The sequence below is a fragment of the Schistosoma mansoni genome, chromosome 4 (genome assembly GCF_000237925.1).
Source record: "Schistosoma mansoni strain Puerto Rico chromosome 4, complete genome".
NCBI lineage: Eukaryota > Metazoa > Platyhelminthes > Trematoda > Strigeidida > Schistosomatidae > Schistosoma > Schistosoma mansoni.
This window is the reverse complement of record NC_031498.1, coordinates 1,872,672-1,894,352: the sequence shown is the minus strand read 5'-3', so window position 1 is coordinate 1,894,352 and position 21,681 is coordinate 1,872,672. Positions and strand designations below refer to the sequence as shown.

The 21,681-nt window shown below is 34.7% G+C and overlaps 1 protein-coding gene across 1 annotated transcript in view; it reads right to left on the bottom strand.

Moving 5' to 3' along the window:
• Nucleotides 1-303: 303 nt before the first annotated feature.
• The window catches only part of Smp_172580 (mucin-like protein), a gene marked incomplete at both ends in the record, with an annotated part of 62,302 nt that continues 40,924 nt past the window's right edge, over nt 304-21,681 (bottom strand). Inside the window, 3 exons of the mRNA XM_018796517.1 lie at nt 304-893; nt 16,095-16,715; nt 16,818-17,139. Of these exons, the coding sequence (XP_018651651.1) occupies nt 304-893; nt 16,095-16,715; nt 16,818-17,139 (1,533 nt within the window). The remainder of the gene's footprint in view (nt 894-16,094; nt 16,716-16,817; nt 17,140-21,681) is intronic.

Below are 21,681 nucleotides of genomic sequence, written 5' to 3'. Positions count from 1 at the left end.
AAATATTTATGTAATGAAATATATCTCCAACACCTAGAATGTCAAGTATGAAAATGTGGAAATCTAGTAAAGTGTGTGTGTGTGTAAAAGATTGTTATGGTTGAAAACTTCAAGACAACTTATTGTGTGTGTGTGTGTGCATATATCAAAAGCGAATAGATTAAAAAGTAATGTATCAGTGAATAATGATCTTCAATTTGTACGATAAGATTTGCACTCTGTTTGTTGAATAAGCAAAAACATGGTATCTTAATGAAAGAGAGTATATTACCAAGCACACACACACACACAGAAACCTACTTACTAAGCATTAGTACTACTTGGGATAGGTAGGATATTTGGTTCATTTGTTGACGTGAGTTTTAATTGTGAATTCGTTGTTGATGACCAGCCAAGATATTGTCTTCTTTGTGCTGCTTCACGTGTAGCTTGTACAGCTGCTTCATTAGCTTCACATAGTTCTTTAATGACACTATCTAATTCACTCAAATATCGTCGTGAGTCATCTTTTGTTACTCGTATTTTATTATTAGAATTTAGTACAGAGGTATTGATGGGACTTTGTATCGATTCATTGTTGTTGTTATTGTGGATGGTAGCATTATTGTTTGCCTCTAAGGATCTACGGGGAATAGTCTTTTCAGCTCGGAATACAGAATCTCTTTTAACTGGTAAAGAAATTGGTTTAACAATGTTGTTGTTCGTAGTTGGTGAACATGTTGACAATGTGCAAGATGACGAAGAAGAAGAATTAGAAGTGACATTTGTATGTTGTTGCTTTGATGTTGGATGAGGTCCAGATAGAAATAATGAAGCTGAACTAGATTTGAAGTTGGTAAAATGGGAAAAGTTACTTGGAAGTTGTTGTTTCTGCTGTTGAGGATCAGTAATATCTGAAAATAAGTAACACAATATCATCACTCACCAATGAACTGAGCAAATAGATAAAATAAAGTTATTATTGTGGTGAATGCTACTCACAAGATTGCTTGTAAGTAGTTTGTAGGCGTACATTGCGTGGAAGTTGCTACAGCTGATATTTAAAGAGAAGTGATCTAGGAAATCAGAAAGTTCAACGTATTCAGGACTTCGTAGAGACCGGAATAGAAGAGAGAGAAGACACTATTACCAGTAAGAAGTTTATTCATTCGGGCGAATTTAAGTTATTACATTATTTTTATGGAACTTATTTATTAAAGTATTGTCAAACTGGATACAAACATGAATATTCAGTTAGTATGGGTTGTACTTTAGGGAGAATATTGAATTTCGTAGTTTACATGACGGACTTACTTGAATTAGATAACCTACTATAAACCAAAGAACATTGGAAAACTGTTTCATCCTAGTATGGAACACTACAGCAATGTGTATACTGAATAAGACACCAAAACTTGGAAGTTCTGACTGTGATCTTCACTGGGTGTATTGATGCTCATTGTTCACGATTTCTAATGGCTGTCTAGCTTAAATAAGTTAGAGAAATAACTTACAAAATGAAATAATCTCAACAAATCCTTTACAATAAAAATAAGAAATGAATTAAAGGTGAACAAGTAATAGCCCTGAAAATATAGAATTTCAGAGATATTTTTCCGAAACAACATCTCAGTGCATATGATATAATTAATTGAATAATTTGATCAGTTAGGGGTTAAAAAGCTCTTTCTAGAGGAAAACAGTTTGGTCATAAACTGACTTATTCTTTAAGTGTTGCTTTTTAATATGAACTTCTGAAAAAATGTTGTTATGCGAAGTTGTAGTTTGACAATATTAACGAATATACAAAATGTGAACGAATCCTCATTAAAATTTTTGTGTGACAGCCGTAATGTAGTCAGAGTGTCAACTTAGTATATCTGAATGACTAATTGCTTGTTATGTAATTTCGCGTCTTCAATTCCAATTCTATAACAGATGGAGAAGTTCTGTTGAAGCGACTAGGACATAAACTATGTATGTCTAACCAATACCTAAAATGATGTGCTATGTTTGTTGATGTAAATTGAAAAAAGCTAGTGTTATGAATGTAAAAAATAAAGAAGGCTGTATGCTAATTTGTTGTTGATCTTATGTCCGGCTTTTTATCACGTGAATTATCCACCAATGGAAATACGACTTGTCTAATCTTAACACTGTACCAAATCAATGACGTCCAACTGGTATGAGCAGTCTAGCGTCTTTATTGGTCCCTTGTCCGCCTAGCCCTTCCAATTGAGTCCAGAACACCAATTACAGCTTCTGCTATATGAATCTATGCGAATCATTTATTTCAAGCATACTCGGTTTATATACCAGATAGACAAACCGCACCACACCATAAAATAGAAAATAATATTTGTGCAAAACCAAGCCAAATGTGGCTGTGAACGTGGGAAACAGTAATCAATAAACTGAATATAATTTAGGAACACTAAATCGTATAATAATAATCCATAGGTCAAAATGAAGCTTATGATAAGAGGAATATAAATATACATAATCTAGTTACTCAATAGTTAAACAATAAGAATACATATAGAATAGTCGTCCACTAATAGGTCCCGGAAGTTACCCGTACTTATGTCTTCACTAGGATATAACAGCTAGAGGTGGTGAGAACAAGAATTATCTTCTAAAAGATTAATTGTTGATTTGAACTATGTAGATAGGCACAGACTACCTAGATGAGGTATACGCGATTATAGTTGACTCACATAAGTCAGAATCAGTCACATATGCATTTAGTTTTTGTCTAGAGATATACTTTTTCACTTCACGAATTCATTCTTTCGTCTGGAACCATATTGTTCATGTCTAATCTTTTCTATCATCATTAATAATGTTACTGCTTTTAATAATCTGACATTAATTGCCTTGATAATTTTATCTCACTGTGCTAATTTGATGTAGTGATTTGAACCAAAAGACATATGTGCTATCTCCTATGTTATTTGTGGCTAAATAACTAATAATTCCCCTATTATATAACTTCTCTTATAAGTCTATACTGCATCCAATGTTTATATTTGATTAGAACTACAATAATATTAGAACGTAAAAACTTGTATTAGAAATTGTCTAATTCATTTGGTATTGTTTATTTGAATCTTCCCATTAATATCTAGGGCTACGATTGTCTGAGATAGTGGAGAAGATATGTAGCTCAGGTGGGTGATTTTGATGGAGTTTTGTTCTCTGAGCTGGATAGTTTGGTCGTGGAGCATTCATCATCCTCCTGAACGACATCATCAGCACCTGACGTTTGTGCTAATGATGTCGTTCAGAAGAACAATGAAAGCTCCACGACCAAACCATCCAGCTCAGAGAATAAAACTCCATCAGTTACGGTTGTCTATTGTTGTCAATGTTTCACACTGAATGCTACTTAACCAAAAAAAACCCAATCAGTTCTTAATTTGGGTAGCAAAATGATGCTGAATGAAAACAGTCTGTGGATATTGTGAATGTTTGTAATAAGAAAGGAAGATTTAAACGTCAACCATACAATGTTTATACAATTTCAAGTAGTCAGTTTCACTATAAAAGCAAAACATGAATGAGTGAATCACAGGATGTATACGGTATCTGATAAAAGATAAAATGCAAAGAAAAATGTCTATATTCATGAAAAAAAATATAAACATGAAATCAGATGGAAGCACCCCATTGAGTCCATATCTCTATTAATTTAGATTAGTCACTGATATCTCTTCTAGTATTTTGTTAGTAGTAACTAACTAAGTGACATGTTATAAGAAAAGGGAAGAAAACAATCACACTTTTCTGAAATCTGTAACGCTTTTACAAACTATATATATATATATATATATATATATAATTGAGACTGTATTGCCACCTATCTTTAGATATGAACATAAACAAATTACTTTCTCCATCGTCTATTATAATAAGCATAGAACAGCGCAATTTATAAATGAAAAACTAAACATTGAAAATTAAACATCGTTTTCTCTATTCACTCTGACATGTAGGTACATCCGACTGATGAGTCCCAAATAGGACGAAACACGCGCCCTGGATTCCACTACCAGCTACATTCTATCTATTCTATGTAAACTTGTGTCATAATAGCTACTTTTAAGGCAATCTGTATAGAATGTTCATACGCCAACCAAGATTAATCAAATTTTAGTCAAAAATATCAACAACAAGATCATTCAAACCATTTCAAATTGAATTAGTTATCTGTTGAGTTTGTAAATAATTGGGCTTTGAACATTTGGTTATGTAAAATCATATGAAAGTATTTTGATTGAGATCATGAATCGATGAGTGCTGGACCACCAATGAAAACCTGGAAGCACTGAACAGCCGTTCCATCCCAGTATGGGACTCCTCCACGAGATCAAACAAGACCAGTTTGAAGCAATAAATATCTCATGCTATATATTGAAAATTTATTAACTTTGAAATTATGGTCTACATTTCAATTCAATAACTCAATAGGGACATTGTATGCTCCTTGCCATTTCAATGTTATGAAACGTAATCTTTGACTATTGGAAAGTTTTAAACTATTAAGAACTAACTGTTTATTATTCCACCCGGCCTGTGTTTCTCATGGAATTTTACTTGATACCTTTAAATTATATAAGATCTTTAAAACGAAACCTCAGTAGATGATTCGGAGTATTCATATGAATTGTACAATCTTGTATATTTGATATTGTTGAAAGTACGTTAGGATAATCATCAGTGTATTGTAGCAATATCATAAGTAAAGAAACTAACACTTTATTCAGTGAGTTATATTTAGAACTTCATCTATGAAAAAACCGAATTATTGAGGCATAACTTTGGTTTTTAATCGAGGAATTCGTTGAGAATAAGTTTGCATTCAATTTTAGGATCGAGCTTACGTAAATCGATAGTGTAGACAGAAGAAATAGTAAACAGTAATCAAAATATTTTACTGTGAGCAAGACCATTTTTATGAGTAGTTGTAAATGGGTTAGTTCTACTCTGTTGTGGTCTTACTATCAGTGATGGAGATCCATGGGGTAAGATAAGACACAGCATTTTTAAGGGTCGACGGTTTATAACCGCTTGTGAAAATGTAGCATCCCTGAAGATGTTGTTTGCTTGAGGGAAACAAATTAATGTCGTTACACTCGAGTACAGTCAGCGGTACGATTCCGCCCCTGAACTTTAGCTGGTGCGTTTAGTTTACCGCCTCCAGTCGACCTGTTTGTAATAGTAGAACTAAAAGGCAATATAGCTCGATTGGATGATCACAATACACAAGTCAGATCAGCAATCCAAGATAGTAGCTATGGTCAGGTAGGCAACTGACCATTATGGCTATTAAGTTCACAGCTTAGTATAAAAACATTCAGTTGTGATACCTTCTTTGTACTATTAACAATGTTCATGCTTAAACAAAAAGTAATTAGAACTTCCAAATGCGATTTTAACATCCACATATGATGCAAAAAATGATGAATCTTAAATAAAGAAAAACGTTCTACTACAATCCACTGTTTAATATGTATAGTTACCATAGACATAATAATTTAAAAATATTGTTTGAATTAATGACCTTTTATTTTAAGCAACTAATTCAATTGTTTCCGTGAATTCGTTTTCAAACTAATTAATCCTTAAAATCAGAAGGGGCTTTGTGGAGATTTCAATATTTGAATAGTTGAAATCATGAGTCAATTGAAGCTAGACCACCATGGAAAACTTCGAAGCACTGGATGGCCGTTTCGTCTTATTGTGGGACTCCTTAGCAGTGCGCATCCACGATCCCGCCTCACGAGATTCGAACTCAGGACCTACCCGTCTCGTGCCAGAAAACTCAACCGATAGACCACTGAGCCGGCATCCGATGGTGTTAATGTCTAACTTACAAGGTTAAAGATATAAGTCGATTGGAACTTCCAACGAATAAAAAATCCATTTTGTTCACACGAAGTCACTTAAGTAACTGTTAAGAAGAAGCTACTGAAATCATTGAACAATCAGTTATTTTCAATTCACAGATTGTGAAAGTCATTAGAAGAGTTGAATAACTTTATATCGTGAAAATCTAAGATGTAATCACATTGTATTTATTATTAATAATTATAATAGTGAATGTTTTGAAATAAGGTCAGTTGTTTGAATAATTGACATATTCTAATAGAAGTAAATTTAAATACTAACTAATTTTAACAGTTGAATTCGTGAGTCAATTGAAGCTAGACCACCACGGAAAACCTGAAACATTGGACGGTTGTATCGTCCTAGTATGGGACTCCTCAACAGTGTGCATCCGTGATCCCGTTTGTGAGATTCGAGCCCAGGACTTATCAGTCTGGCGCGCGAACGTTTAACCTCTAAGACACTGAGCCAGCATTTATTGATGTGAATATCTGACTTCAAATGGCCCATGAAATTGCGTCCACAAAAGACCTAGTCGAACTCCACTGGTCACGGCTTCTCACTAGAACTTCAGGAAATCAGTCTTGAAGCTAGTCACTAGTGAACATATGATGATTATTATCAGAAAGGGGTTTTAATTGACTCATGAATTCATGCATTATGTTGAAATGTTTGGAATTTGAAATTAGTCAGTGGTAAAACCTGGATATAAGTTTCGTGCTAACTGATACTCGTCATCGCGGTATAAGATCAAGCTTCAGGGAACTGATACTCCCTGTGAAATTTAAACATCCATCATCGGACTTCACAGTGTGAGACATTAGAGCTATCAGAGTTTATTATATCTTGCTGACTACGTACAAGTGGCAGAGAATTTCTGGAGGCTTGGGACTTAGATTGATCAGAAGTCAGTAGACATATCGAATCAGACTAAATCTTACAATTGACTGATCACTAGGTAGTGACCAATGTCATTTATGTCGAGTCCTTAGTACAGATCACTACCCAGTAACCAATCAATTTTAAATACATCTCAGTCATATAAGTTGTCAGCCTCAAATGTAACGTCTGTAACCGTGAGACTGGATGACATGGGGTCGAATCCTTCAGAGAGCATCAGTTCCCTCACGATTGCAAGTACAACTTACCAATAAGTGACAAAAAGCACGAAACCTAGGTCCAAAGTTTCCTGTCGACTACCTTCATCCATCACTTTGGACCAAATCTATGAACACACATGAAAAATGTCAACCAATAACCTGATCTAAGGTCAATTATTTGAATACAAAGACACTAGAAGGTAATGAAGCTTACAAGGGCTCTTGATGTGGGTTTGTTCTCTAAGCTGTATGATTCGGTCGTGGAGCTTTCATCGTCTTTCTGAACGACATCATCAGCACAAACTTCGGGTAGAAGTGAAGTGTTTGAATTTCTCCACATGTGATTCACAGCTTGTCCTGTGCACCTCGATGTTGATTGGTTTGTGCTGATGATGTCGTTCAGAAGGAAGACGAAAGCTCCACGACCAAACCATCCAGCTCAGAAAACAAACCTACATCAAAATCGTCCACCTGAGCTACAAATCTTCTCCACTTTATATCAATGTTATTCGAATACACTCAAGCCAACAACATAAAATGTTGAATAAATCAAACAGTTTCAGTTAATATTACATATAAAAAGATCTAGATAGATGGATAGATTTACAAGTGTCGTAATTATTTAAGGCTTTTAAATTCACATTATCAAAGTATGATTTAATGACTCATAAAAGCCCTCCTTATTTAATTTATAGTAATTCAGAGGGGGTTTTGCGGAGATTTCAATATTTTCATAGTTGAAATCATGAGTCAATTGAAGCCAGACCAACATGGGAAACCTGGAAGCACTGGACGGCCATTTCATTCTATTATGGGACTCCTCAGCAGTGCGCATCCACGATCCCGCACTCACGAGATTCGAACCTAGGTCCTACCAGCCTCGCGCCAGAGCACTTAACCGATAGACCACTGAGTAGGTATCCGATGGCGTTAATGTCTAACTTCAACCAATCCACGATTCAATGATTATTCGTAAGTATGAAAGTATTGGTCAGTCATTCATCATAAGTTTATTCAAAGTATCGAAAAGAAATGATCATTTCAGTGAGCTGACATGATAATCGACCATAAAAATTACAACAACAGATAATGATTATTATGAGAAATTTGCGGAAATAGTTAAAGTTGATAGTTTATATAATGAACTGAAAGTTACTAACATTACTATTGATGATGAAATGTACTGAAAAGCTGTTTCCTACTAGTATTAGAAACCACAGTAACAATATACGTTCACAACCTTGCTTAACCACCACACTAACACATTAAAGTCTCCTGTTAAACGCTTAATATTTCAATCATTGAAACACAATCTACGAAATTACATTTCTAATTCAATCAATTCATGTTGTTACACAACTATCAATCAAAGTCATTGATAGTTAACTGTCTCATATCCACCATATTTGAACCCTATTGATAATGTCTTCTCAATGGAGTTCCGGAAATTACCTCTCAAAAGTAATCACCAATCAGTACATAACTAATAATACTAATTTCAAGTTTTTGTCTCAATTCATTTTGAAACTTTTGTCAAAATCATTCATCAAACATTAGGCCAACTAGTTCACGTTCATCTAAGTTTACTCATACTCAAAAGGTTTTACATGTTGATAAGCTATGTGTCAGCAATCGTAAGTGGAACTCCTGCCAGCAGAAGATTAAAATAAAAAGAACTAAAAGAAAATCGGAGAGCAATCGAAATAACTTACAAGGGCACCCAATCACAGTCAAGACTCTCAAAACAAACTGATGTAAGACACATGGAATAACTAAAGTGTTCAGTTATCTATATGAAGTAAGCACTTGATGATATTATTCAGAACGACAAATGAAAGCTCACTAAATGAACCACTGAACTCAAAAAAAAACTCAACAACACCCAAATCATGATATGAACTGCTTGTAAGCAGATATCTTGATTTAGTTCACTGATTACATGATCATTTCTCACATAAGGGCGTATACTATTTCTTTATATCCAATAAAAGAATTATAAACTAATTTACGCAATTCGAATAATGGACATTTTCAGCTTGATTGAAACAACTTCAATCATGTTAAAAAAAAAGTGTCCAAAATTAACGACAAAAGTACAAATATTGTATTCCTAGAAAATAAAGACAATTGAAGTATACTTCGTAAAGGAGATTTTCTAAAATAATTTGACTGAGGTAATCCGTAACATTTTCAAATGTTCAATAAATATGTTGTATTCTTCACTTCCGGCTATTCCATCGTTGATTCAGTGGGTAAATATTGTATATTAGGACGTAATCTTCACAAGGGATTTCATGTTGAGCCCTAATGAGCACTGCTTTTTTTTAATTCGATATGCTAGACTGTTCTAAACTAATATTGCTGATAGCAGACAGTTATAAATAATTCCAGATGCCCATGATGTAAACTTTAGTGAAAATTACACTTTAATATTCAGCACTGATCCAGTAAATGAAAGCGAAAATGGTCAAAAGTGTTAAGTACAACAGATACTTTATTGTAAAACTGAAAACATTGTAAATAATCCATTTTGTATTGTCAGAAGGAGTTTTATGGAGATTTAAGTAATTTTATAGAGTTGAGATCATGAGTCAATTAAAGCTAGACCGCCATGGAAAACCTAGAAGCACTGGAAGACCATTTCGTTCTATTGTGGGACTCCTCAGCAGTGCTCATCCACGATCCCACCTCGCAAGACTCGAACACAGGACCTGTCAGTCTCGCGCCAGAGCAATTAACCACTAGACCACTGAGCTGGCATCCGACGGTGTTAATGTCTAACTTCAATCAATCCACGAAATTTAGCAATCATTCACCAATGTCATCAGTGAGTTGATATCTCCCAAAAGACTCGGTTGAACTCCACTGGTCACTGCTTCTCACTAGAACGCCAGGAAATACCTCATGGAGCCAGTCACTTTGTTTGAATCTTCCCATTGATGTTTAGGGCTGAAATCGATCAGTCACTTATTGACATATGTGCATCTTGTGCAAATTACCTCAATATTGCCTTAAGTCGCAAGCATTACAAGCGAAGATAGATGGTGGCTTGCAGTGCAATCCAGGATGCATGTCTCATCCTATTTGTAACACATCAACTGGATTCGCCTTTATCCAAGTAGATATTCGCTTCGGAACTCGAACCCAGTACCATCCGTTTCAAACGTAATCATGTTATCCAATTAACTACTGAGTCTCTGTCAACAGATTTTAGTTTATAAACTTCACTTCCATTCTTTATTGATGTAGAATTTTTAAAAGTTTGCCACCATATTTCCTTAAAAATAAAACACGATATACGTATTTCCATATTCAAACTACTTGAATTCAACTAACTAATGCAAGTACCTTCAATTGTAGTTTTGATATTTCATAGCTTTCAAAGAAATTTTGAGACTTTGAATGTATATTTAGTTTAAGAGTGACAGTATTTTAATCAGATATTCGCATGTTTAAAATACAAAAACATAGATGTTCCATAAGTATTGGGTTATGGAGATTGTTGAGTTTTGATTAAGATCATGAATCGATAGATGTAAGACCACTATAGATCCACTCATGATCTCAATCAAAAACATAGAAGTTTATTGACATTCACATTCTTATACTCTGCATATTTTAATCAGTCGGTGTAATCCTTAGTTTTTAAATAGAAACCACTGAAGTTTAAAGCACTTTTTATAAGACCTAAAGTTATGAACTAACATTAAAAGATAGCCTAAACATAAATCAGTTAATTATACAGTTGGCTGATCACTGAACAGTGACCAATGTTATGTTTTTCATAGTTGAAATCATGAGTCAATTGAAGCTAGATATCAACTCACTGAAGACATTCGTGAACGGTTGCTTAATTTCATGGATTTGTTGAAGTTAGACATTAACACTGTTGGATGCCGGATCAATAGTCTAGTGGTTAAGCGCTCGCGCGCGAGACTGATATTTCCTGTGTTCGAATCTCGCGGGGCGGGATCGTGGATGAGCACTGATGAGAAGTCCCAAAATAGGACGAAACGGCCGTCCACTGCTTACAGGTTTTATATGGTGGTCTAGCTCGAATTGACTCATGATTTCAATTATATAGAATTCATTCAGTTTAAATTGTTATTTTCATGGAAATCTCGGTTTTTATTTAAACATTTGGATCGCATTACACTAGGTATACTGTGCTCATATTACGCTTACATTTCATAGGATTAGTTGTAAGTTTGAGTCGTTTCAGCCTGTTACTAATGGGTAAGTTCAGTGTATTATAAGTAGAAGTAGGTGATGGCTAGTAATGGAATCCAGGACGAATGTTTTATCTTCTTTAGAACCCATTAGATGGATATGCCTGGATCTGAAAATTAATATCCACTCTAGAACTCGACCACAGTACCGTTTGCCTCAAATGCAATCATGTTATCCACTTAGTTACGGGTTTCAAATAACCAGATAAAGATAGGGTTTCATGTGAATGGTACTGGATCTAACTTCTAGCTATCGTCCACCTCTGCTTATAATGCTTGTATCATAATGCTAAATGAAGACAGATCTTCTCTTATCAACTAATAGCTGACACATATTCAAGGTTCCAAGAGAATTAAGTACAATAAATCAATCCAGTTGTTCACATATAATTATTGAACAGATCAAGTATGCTAACATTAATCAAATATTGACAAATAGATGTACAATATTTTATCAATTACACGATATGTTACAATAATATCAGGTATTTCAATTCGGTAAAGCTTTCTATCTTTTCAGTATGTAATAGAATAAACAAATAAATATGAAGGGGTTTTGTTGAGATTACAGTATTTTCATAGTTGAAAGCACGAGTCAATTGAAGCTAGAACACCAAGGACATTAACACCATCGGACGCCGACTCAGTGGTTTATCGGTTAAGTGCTCTGGCACGAGACTGATAGGTCATGGGTTCGAATCTCATGAGGCAAGATCGTGGATGCGCACTGCTGAGGAGTCCCACAATAGGACGAAACGACCGTTTAGTGCTTCTAGGTTTTCCATGTTGGTCTAGCTTCAATTGACTCATGATTTCAACTATGAAAATAAATATGAAACTATAAAGATCGTTTAACAAATAAATAAAGTTCTCAATCATTCTATCATTAATTTTAACTCATTTTCACGTCATATTGTTATTCATTATTCACCTTGAGCAGTATGTCATGTGATCAAATTTACCTTAAGTAACGTTATAAACACACACAAAAAAATAAATTATTTAGAAAAAATTGGATAAGGAGAAAAGGAGAGAAAGAGGGAGAGAGAGCGAAAGATAGAGTAAGAACAAATACTAGACTCATTGTAAAGAGTAAATATAAAAACATTTTGCAGGTGAATGAAGCAAAAGAGATGTAAAACTATTCTTACTTTATGACCAGTTGTTATGGTAACACAACTAATTCTATTTCTATCCGTTTTTTGATTAGAGATTTTATATTACTTAAAGCATCTAGATATAATCTTATATATCAAATTATGATATGGATTTTTATTTGGATGAAAATGTATTGATATCATTGGGAAAGGATAAGATACTATTGTGTCGTTATATTAAACATTATAGCGGGTTCGTTGCTTTACTAACAACTAAGAGATAATGAATTGAATAAGTGTTTAGAGTAATAAATACATTTTGACAGTAATGTTATCTAAGGGTTAAGGAATCTCTTTATGACCAGCGAATTCTGTATTCTATCCTTGAAGAAGAGTTGTACATAAGAACTGTTTGGGAATACCATGCTAGGACGAAACAACGGTCCCGTGTTTTCCGGTGTTCAATGGTTGTTTAATTAAGGTCTATTTATGAGGAAAATAACGAAATTAAATACTATTCACGAACCCTTCACTCTGTTAATAAAATCATTCTCTCAAGATGTATTTCCTTGAGTTCTGGTGAGAAGCCATCATCAGCGTAATTCAATACCGCGAATCGATTAAAGATAAGAATGTACATAATTGATTAGGCTTTGATCAAGAGATTTGATGATGCTATGTTTGATCTTCAGTGAATTGGTGGATTTACACCACTGAGAAGCTGTTTATTAAGACGAAACAGCTGTTAGATGCTATCTAACTTTTAATGGTACTCTAAGTGAAACTTATCTATGATTTATGCAATTTACAAACGAAAATGAATATATTGGATACTACCTCAACTGTATTTAGCTATTTTGTTCTTCAGAAGTGTTCATGAACATCTTTGTTCATTTCATCAACTCTGAGATGCAGGTACATCTAGCTGACGAGTTCCAAACAGGACGAAACGCGCATCCTGGATTCCACTGCTAGCCACTACCCATCTTGGCTTATAACGCTTGTGAATCAAGGCTATATCGAGGCAATACGTACAGTATACACATATGCCGATAAGTGAATGATCAATTGCAGTCCTAAACATCAATGGAAAGATTCAAACAAACAATACCAAATGGATCCCTATGTTTGTTCATAACATATTTCAATCATGATATCTGTTAAATTAATTTCTTCTTACAGCTTCAAATTAAAAAGAAGCAAACTAATTATCTTTCCAAGCAAAGATGGATAGTGGCTAGCAGTGAAATCAAGGACGCGCGTTTCGTCCTATTTTTGGACTCGTCAGCTGGATGTACCTGCTACCACTGCTATCCATCTTTGCTTATAATGCTTGTGAATTAAGGCTATATCGAGGCAATACGCACAGTATGCACATATGCCAATTAGAGACTGATCAGTTGCAATCCTAAACATCAATGGGAAGATTCAAACAAACAATACTAAGTGAATTTAATTATCTTTCCATTTTTTTTATTGGAAAGAGGTAAAGGTCTCTTGAACAATCTCTCAACAGAACTGTCCTTAAATTGAAACAATTCAATGTTTATCGCTATATATGTATAGTTAGGGAGAAAGGATAGTTCATAATCAATTAATTAGAAAAAATAAACACTGAAAATTATCATCCCTATTAGTATTTAATGCATAAACTAAGCATAACAACTAAATTGAGTTCAATTAAACTCAATAGAAAGGTAAAGTAAAACGAAAAACAAAAAAAAGAAAGAAAAAAGAAGAAAAGAACAGGGAGATAGGCGTAACTTGGCAATAGAAAAATTAAAAAAAAAGATAATTTCTTTTATAGGATTTTTTCATTGTTCTACTGTATTTTTATAATCAGTTAATTAAATATAAATACGGAAAAACAAAATCGATTGAAATGTAAAATTCAATATAAAAGTACAAAATAAGGGAGGTTCATTTAGTGTGTTGGGTTATTTGGTCATGGAGCTTTTATTATTCATCTGAATGAGATCATCAGCATAAACATCCATTGAATAGAAAAAAATGGTTCTATGAATGTTTTGTTTAAATTTGTTGATTTATCCACGATACAATTCCAAAGGTTGGGCATTTGGTTTCTATATATTAAATGGGTTTGAGGAGGAGACGGGTATTAGGTAAACATGGCAAATCGATTGATGAAGTAGTGAAACTTCATCAGTTGAGATGGCTGGGACACGTGCTACATATGCCCAACCACCTACTGCCCCGACGTGCAATGTTTTATGGCATAAGAGTAGGTTGGAAAAAAGCTAGGGGCAGTCAGAATAAAACGTAGCACAAATCCATGAAGTCACTGACAAGTGGACTGAGCCATGTTGGTAGGTGTAGACTACCTGGTTGGGATTCGCGAGATGATAGCAATCGATGGTTAGAGACCTTGAGCGACATGGCTTAAAATCGCTTGCAATGGCGAAGGTGCATCCACTCTTTATGTTCTGCCAAATTCTAATTTTCTGAATTCTTCATGTCCCTATCTTTTTTCTCTTTCCAAATTTATTTCACTGAATTATACTCCTTGAATAACCTCTTCAAACCCTAATCTTTCGGATTACTGCTTACACTCTTACTACTTCTACCACTATGGGATTTGAATCGACAACTGCATCTCTGTGCTAATGTGGTATGGCAACTTGAACTGATGTACGTATGTACTAAGTTCTACGTTGTGACTGACTTGGGGAGGAACATTAAGCTTTTTAAGATCTGTGATATATAACTTAAGCTTACTTTCAATGAGATATATAATTCATTTGAGTAAGCTGTGAAAGCTTCCATATAATGAAGCACAAAGAAGTTATGCATTCTTAAATTGAGTCATGCTGATCATTAAGTTAACGTTTTGTAATCTTTCACTGTCGATTTTTGAGACCTCAATTGATCAGTCCCCATTTCTATATGGGCATCCTGAACAGATAGCGTTGACACAAACGTTTTAGTATATTTGATATACAATTAGAAGCAGAATATAGAACACACGTTTCGTCATGGTTGAGACTTGTCAATTGGGTGTACCTGTATTCCAATGTTGATGTTTATATTGAGACTGGAACCCATTACCTTGCGCCCTTGTCGACGGGGCTAGTGAGCCCGAATATCCACAAACTTATTCAACGAGTATGAAACTACTGATGTATATGGATGTAAAAGTTTGAGTTCTATTGTTGTTGATATAAAGGACTGTTTTTGTTAGCCTCTGTTGCTATATATGCACCCTGAACGGATTAGCTCAATATTGCCTGTTCAATTCTCAATGTGAACAACAACACTAAGATCCAGGTATATATAAGTGACGAGTCCCAAGTGGAACGGAATGCGTGTCCTGGATTAAAATGATAGTCAAAAACCCAACCTTCATGAAATCTGCATTTCAATGGAATATTCTGGCAGTTCACACTCAGGGTACACACCTAACAATAGAGGTTGATTAATTCTCATCCTTCATATCAACTTCAGAGAAACTCAAACCCTTACATATACATCTAAAATTCGATCGTACTGTTGAGAACAATTCAATCCTACTTAATGCTTCCAGTTTATACAAAAAGAAATCATTCCAGAATTGGCTCGTATTTGATTGAAAAAAAGTCAATATTGATTAAGGTAAATATTGAGGTGTTAAACGTTTACGTAATAAACATACACATCTTTTTTCTTACTAATAAAGAACAAACTATGCGAAATCATCAAAAAAGAACCGGTATCATAAGTGTTTTCAGAATCATGAATAAAAAAAAGATAACAATATATATATTTCTAGGTCACCCACATAAATACATAACGCGCATACCTACCTGACTGTGAAATCATCGATGAGGGTACCCGCATTTTTCCACCTAAATTTGACAGTTTATTTGTTGAATTATGATTGCCTGTTTTCGATTCATCATTATTATTGTAATCATTAGTCGGTGTAGTTTTAACTGCTGAGGAAAACGAAATTGAAGCTGGAGATTTTGATGATGATGATGATATTGTTGTTGTTGTTGTCGTAGTGGTGGTAACTGGAACAAACAATGGAGAATTCCTTGGTTTATTTGTCAGATTGTTATCAACAGAATAATTATTAGCATTGTAGTTTGAATTGTTTGACGATATAGAAGTATACGACTGTATTAAAGATTTAACAACTGAGTTGGATGATGGTGAGGATGTTGTTAGTATCTGAGTCATCGTCGTCATCGGTGTCGCTGTAGTCATTGTTGTTTTTATCGTAGAAGGAGATGTTTGAATGGAAGAACATCCATCAGTTGACTTTATTTCCGAACTGTCTATAAAGTTTATCGATGATAACGAAGACGATGCTGCTGTATTATTATTTTCATTATTTCTACTGTACAGTTGAAGACGATTGGATGGTGCTAACGAGGGTTGTGATAGACAAGTGGGAGTCACCACTTTTTTACTCATAAAAGCTAAAGATACCGATGGTGATGATGATGATGACGATGGTGAAGGTGAAGAAATAGTTGATGGAGTTAGCATTGAAGATGATTCGTTTGATGTTGTATGTGGACTAACTCCTGGTGATGTCGTAGTTGTCGCTGATGTCGGTGAAGTTGATGATAATGTTAATGATCCTAATGAGGATTGTGCCTTTATATGCTTAGAATTTAGTCTTATTAAATTATCAAGAGTATCTGTAGAAAATTGTGTATCATTAGTGTTAAGTGGTGTTTCAATGTTTGCAGAATTGTGTAAATCTTTTTGTTTATGACTACGTGCCGGTAATGGAAGTACATTGATTGCTCCTGGTAAACGTGAACTACGACGTGGTGGACGTGGTAAATTATCATAGAGATTTGACGATGTATTCACTGATTCTTGATCGTTTTTAGGCTAGAAAAAAGAAAAGAAATAATATGTGAGAACAATATAATCATTTCGAAAAACAGGATCTTTAAAAATGTATACACTAGTACAATAGACTCATCTCATTTGAATGAATCGATACACAAAGATTAAAGTATACCATAAAATATCAAAATATTGATCTATAAGAATTTTATTTTCTTGGTGTCGATGTTTAAGTTCGAAAGTGAACAATGGCTAGTGGTGGTATCCAGGATGACATTTTTGTTTCATTTGACACTCATCACCTCGATACGCTGAAAGCAAGAGGTATTAGGTTCGAATCTCTTTGTGAATATCAGCAGTGAGAATCATTTACATTCAGCTTAAGTCTCAAATGGAGGGGGGTGAAAATATTTTCACGTCAGATGGTTGAAGGTGAATATCTGAATCCGAGTGTGTGATACATATTATTCTGCTCACAACTAGTAATAAAAACCTGTGGCGAAATAGCCTCATCTAGTCAGTTCACTCAGGATGCGCACATATGTTAATAAAAACCGGTCGAAATTCATTCCTGAATATCAATAACAAGATCATGCAAACCTTTGCTAATCATGGCATATAAGTATAGTTGTAATAATTAACACCAAATCATTCTATCCCAATTTGATGCTCAATTGTTATATCGATTGCTTGAGTGCGTTCTTGCCCAGTTGATATATATGAACGTGCTGATTCCCGCCAATTAGAGAGCAGTGAATTATCGATCAGAGCAATGATATACAAAAGCCGTTTGAGCAGTCTTGAGTACTTATCAGTCCTGCTTTCTGCCTAGTCAAGCCAGTTAAGTCCACAACACCAATAACAGCCTCTACAATATGAATCAATATTCTAAAACATACTGGGTTTATATATCAAACAAACTGACCATATCGTACCATAAAGTAGAAAATAACATTTGTACAATAATTGGCCAAATGTGGCTTAGAATAGGGGGAACAGTAATTAATGGACTAGGGATAACTCAAGAATGGTAAATCATATAATAATAGTTCATAGGTCAAAATAAAGCATATAATAAGAGGGATACGAATATGAATAGTTTAGTCATTTAACAATTATACGATAGGAAATATACATATCACATTGGTCCATAAATAGTTCTCAAAGTTACCATTCATAAACCTCCACGAGATATACCACAATTAAGTGTTCGTATATATAAAATAATGGCTGGACTGTTTAAAAATCGAAGGAACAACAACAAATCAGAAGTTAGAAGTACCTAATATATGTAGGGTGGCTACTTTATCTGTTAAAAGTAGTCAATATGCTAAATTTTAATACAAATGATCAAAAATCATATACATTTAAACAAAACTCGTTGGTGAAATGGTTGCTCAACTTCATGGATTGGTTGAAGTTAGACACTAACACCGTGGTCTATCGGTTAAGTGCTCTTGCACGAGACTGGTAAGTCCTGGGTTCGAATCTCGCGAGTCGAGATCGTGGATGCGCACTGCTGAGGAGTCCCACAATAGAAAGAAACGGCCGTCCAGTGCTTCCAGGTTTTCCTTGGTGGTCTAGCTTCAATTGACTCATGATTTCAACTATATATATTAAAACTCGTTTTGTTTAAAAACTAATAAGACGATAATCAATTCCGAACAGACAAAATATCATAAAAAATGTGAACCTTTTTTTTTCATTTATTGCTTATGAGTCACACAATCGGTGTTCAATAAAAAATATATTCAAACAAATTAAATAGTTAACAGGCATGTTTTTCGTGTAGTTAATATTCAAAGAGAAAGCAATAACCAATTTTAGCATATAGATATTTGTGGATATTGTAGAAGTGCAATAGTTTGAATCACTAATTGATTTTGCTTAGAACATCGTTGAAATCTGATAGCACTGAAAGATCATATCATCTCAGTATGGGACTCAGAAGGACATGCCCATGACGTTGTATCTGGGAATCAAACCTAAGACCTATAATTTAAACTATGAAAGCTATACAGTCTCCACAAATCTCCTTTTACTACTAATAATAATCGTTTGCTCACTAGTGACTAGTTTCAAAATGCAACCCTTGTAGTTTTAGTGAAAAACCGTTACTAGTGGGTGTCGGATATCCATGTCAGATGTGAGGTGGTTATCCAGCACAACCAAAGGAAGTTGGTCGAGCGATATCATCAACTGATTAGAGTCAGATATTAGCACCAGTGGATGCCGGGTCACTGGTCTAGAGGTTAAGCGATCGTGAGGGAGACCGAAGTTCCTGGGTTTTGATTCCAAGATATGGGGTCGTGGATGTGTACTTCCGAGGAGTCCTATACCAAGACAAATGACCGTCTAGTGCTTCAACGTTTCCGGTGGTGGTTTAGGTAAAATCTAAACTATGAAAATCAAGAATTCGATCAGATAATTTCTCCAGCTACTCGAGAATTTTTTTTGATTATCCATTAATGATCTTATGTTATTTAGAACTCTAGTCATGATGAATCAAATCTATTAATTTACTTGTTTGCATTGGATCTGTAAAGTTTAGAAGCAGTAACGTATGCGGAAACATACAAGTACATCCAGGTAAGGTGAATATGGCTGACGTGTACACACAGAGACCGGTGAAGAGTGACACCGATAATATTAAACAGATCACATTTTCTATCATTAAAGGTTGTTTTGCTTTTAATCCATTTTAAACAAGTGCAAATATGACTGGTTTATAAACTAGCTTTTAGATATTTAACTGAAGTTTGTATCAAGACCAAAAAATTGGAGAGTAAGTGTAGTTACAGTCATAAAGAAATAAATTGGTAACTGGGATGAAAAAAAAGCTAAAGAGATCCCTTAATTATCGAAAGAAGTGACTTCGAATAGGGCATTTATTTAATTCAAGGTTACGACAAATTGGTTTTGTAGATGTAAGGGGGGGGGGTAAATTTACTAAGCGTCGGCTATTCGTAAATTTAATTGATAGTGTGAAATGTTTATCGAGATTGTTGAAATGTATAGTTTACGTCAGTAACTAACCTTATTAACATATAAGCCTTATAAACTGGGAAGCACTGGATAGTTGCTTCGTTCTAGTATGGTGCTGCTAACCGGTAAGCATTCACGTGCTAATTAGTCAATAATTTTGAGAGATAGTTTCGAAGTTTTCATGAGAAGCTGCGACTGATGGAATTCAACTGCATACGGAGTGAGACAGATACTCACTAATGACAATAGATGAGAGTCGAGTAACACAGGGAAATAGTTCAAGTTAGAGGTGTTAAACATAGCGTACTGACACAGTAGTCTGAAGGTGTGGTCGTGGATGTTAACTGACGAAGAGTTGCATACTAGGACGAAACAGCTGTCCAGTGCTTCCATGATATAAACTATAATATTAATTTATTAATTAAACATTTACAATCTTCTAAATTTAGAAGTTTGCAGTATAGATTATGGTCCCTTTATTTCCAAAAATCAAAGGTTTAAGCTCCAATATCATGTGTTGAATACTTCACATACTCAATAAACTTTTTAACTCAACTAATATGTATGCATACAGGATGTTGTGTTCTGAACGCATCTTTATCACTATACGACCATTTGGTTACCAATATTATGTTGCTTTTATTGGAGCATCATCAATAACGCTTTCAAAAAAGACTTCTGTTGAAAGGTATGCACTTTGAGGAAGCATTAATCAAGTATATACAAAAACTACTAGAAAATAATTGTTTGATTATTTATAGAACCTTGAGACTTATGTCACAAGTGGTAGAATGTAACTGACAAGAAACCGACATCATCAATTTGGTCTACGACTGGCTAAAAACAGGGAGCGAATGTGCTTCAACAAAATGGTTATAGGTGTCACTGTACTCCCCCCACAAATACATATAATCAGCAACAAACTAGTGTGGGAGAAAACAAACTACGTTCCAACTGAAGAGGAGATTAAGAATATACGCTGGAAGTGGAAGACATACGTTGAGGAAATCATCAAACTGCTTTACGATATAAGCGCTAACTTGGAATCCTGAAGGTAAAAGGAAAGAAAGGAGACCAAAGAACATATTGCATCGGGAAACAGGAGGTAGACATCAAAAGAATGACCAGCAATCGAAAACAGCTGAAAAGGATAGCCCAGGGCAGAGTTAGTCGGAGAACCCTGGTCGGCGGCCTATGCTCCCACGAAGGGTATAAGTCGTACGTAAATAAATAAGTTGTGTTGGGGATGGAATATCACGGACGCGAATTCAACTGCAAAAGTGTCAAAGTTCTGGACTAGAGAAATTCTAAGCATGCCACAGTATGTTTAGAAGCACGGCACTCGAGACAATCAATAATTAGTAGACATATTGATAGAGAACTAATTTATGGAGCCAAATGGTCAGAGGTATTTTGAATAAGACCGTCAATTTGAATACACTGACAAATAAAGACTACAAAATTCAGTAAAAATGCTATTCACAAAGTTATTAACACGAACCGATTTACGACTTATGGAATAACTATTGAGATAAATTCTATATGAAGTGCCGACAGTATTGTCCAGAATGACAACAAAAGCTTTACAATTACATCATA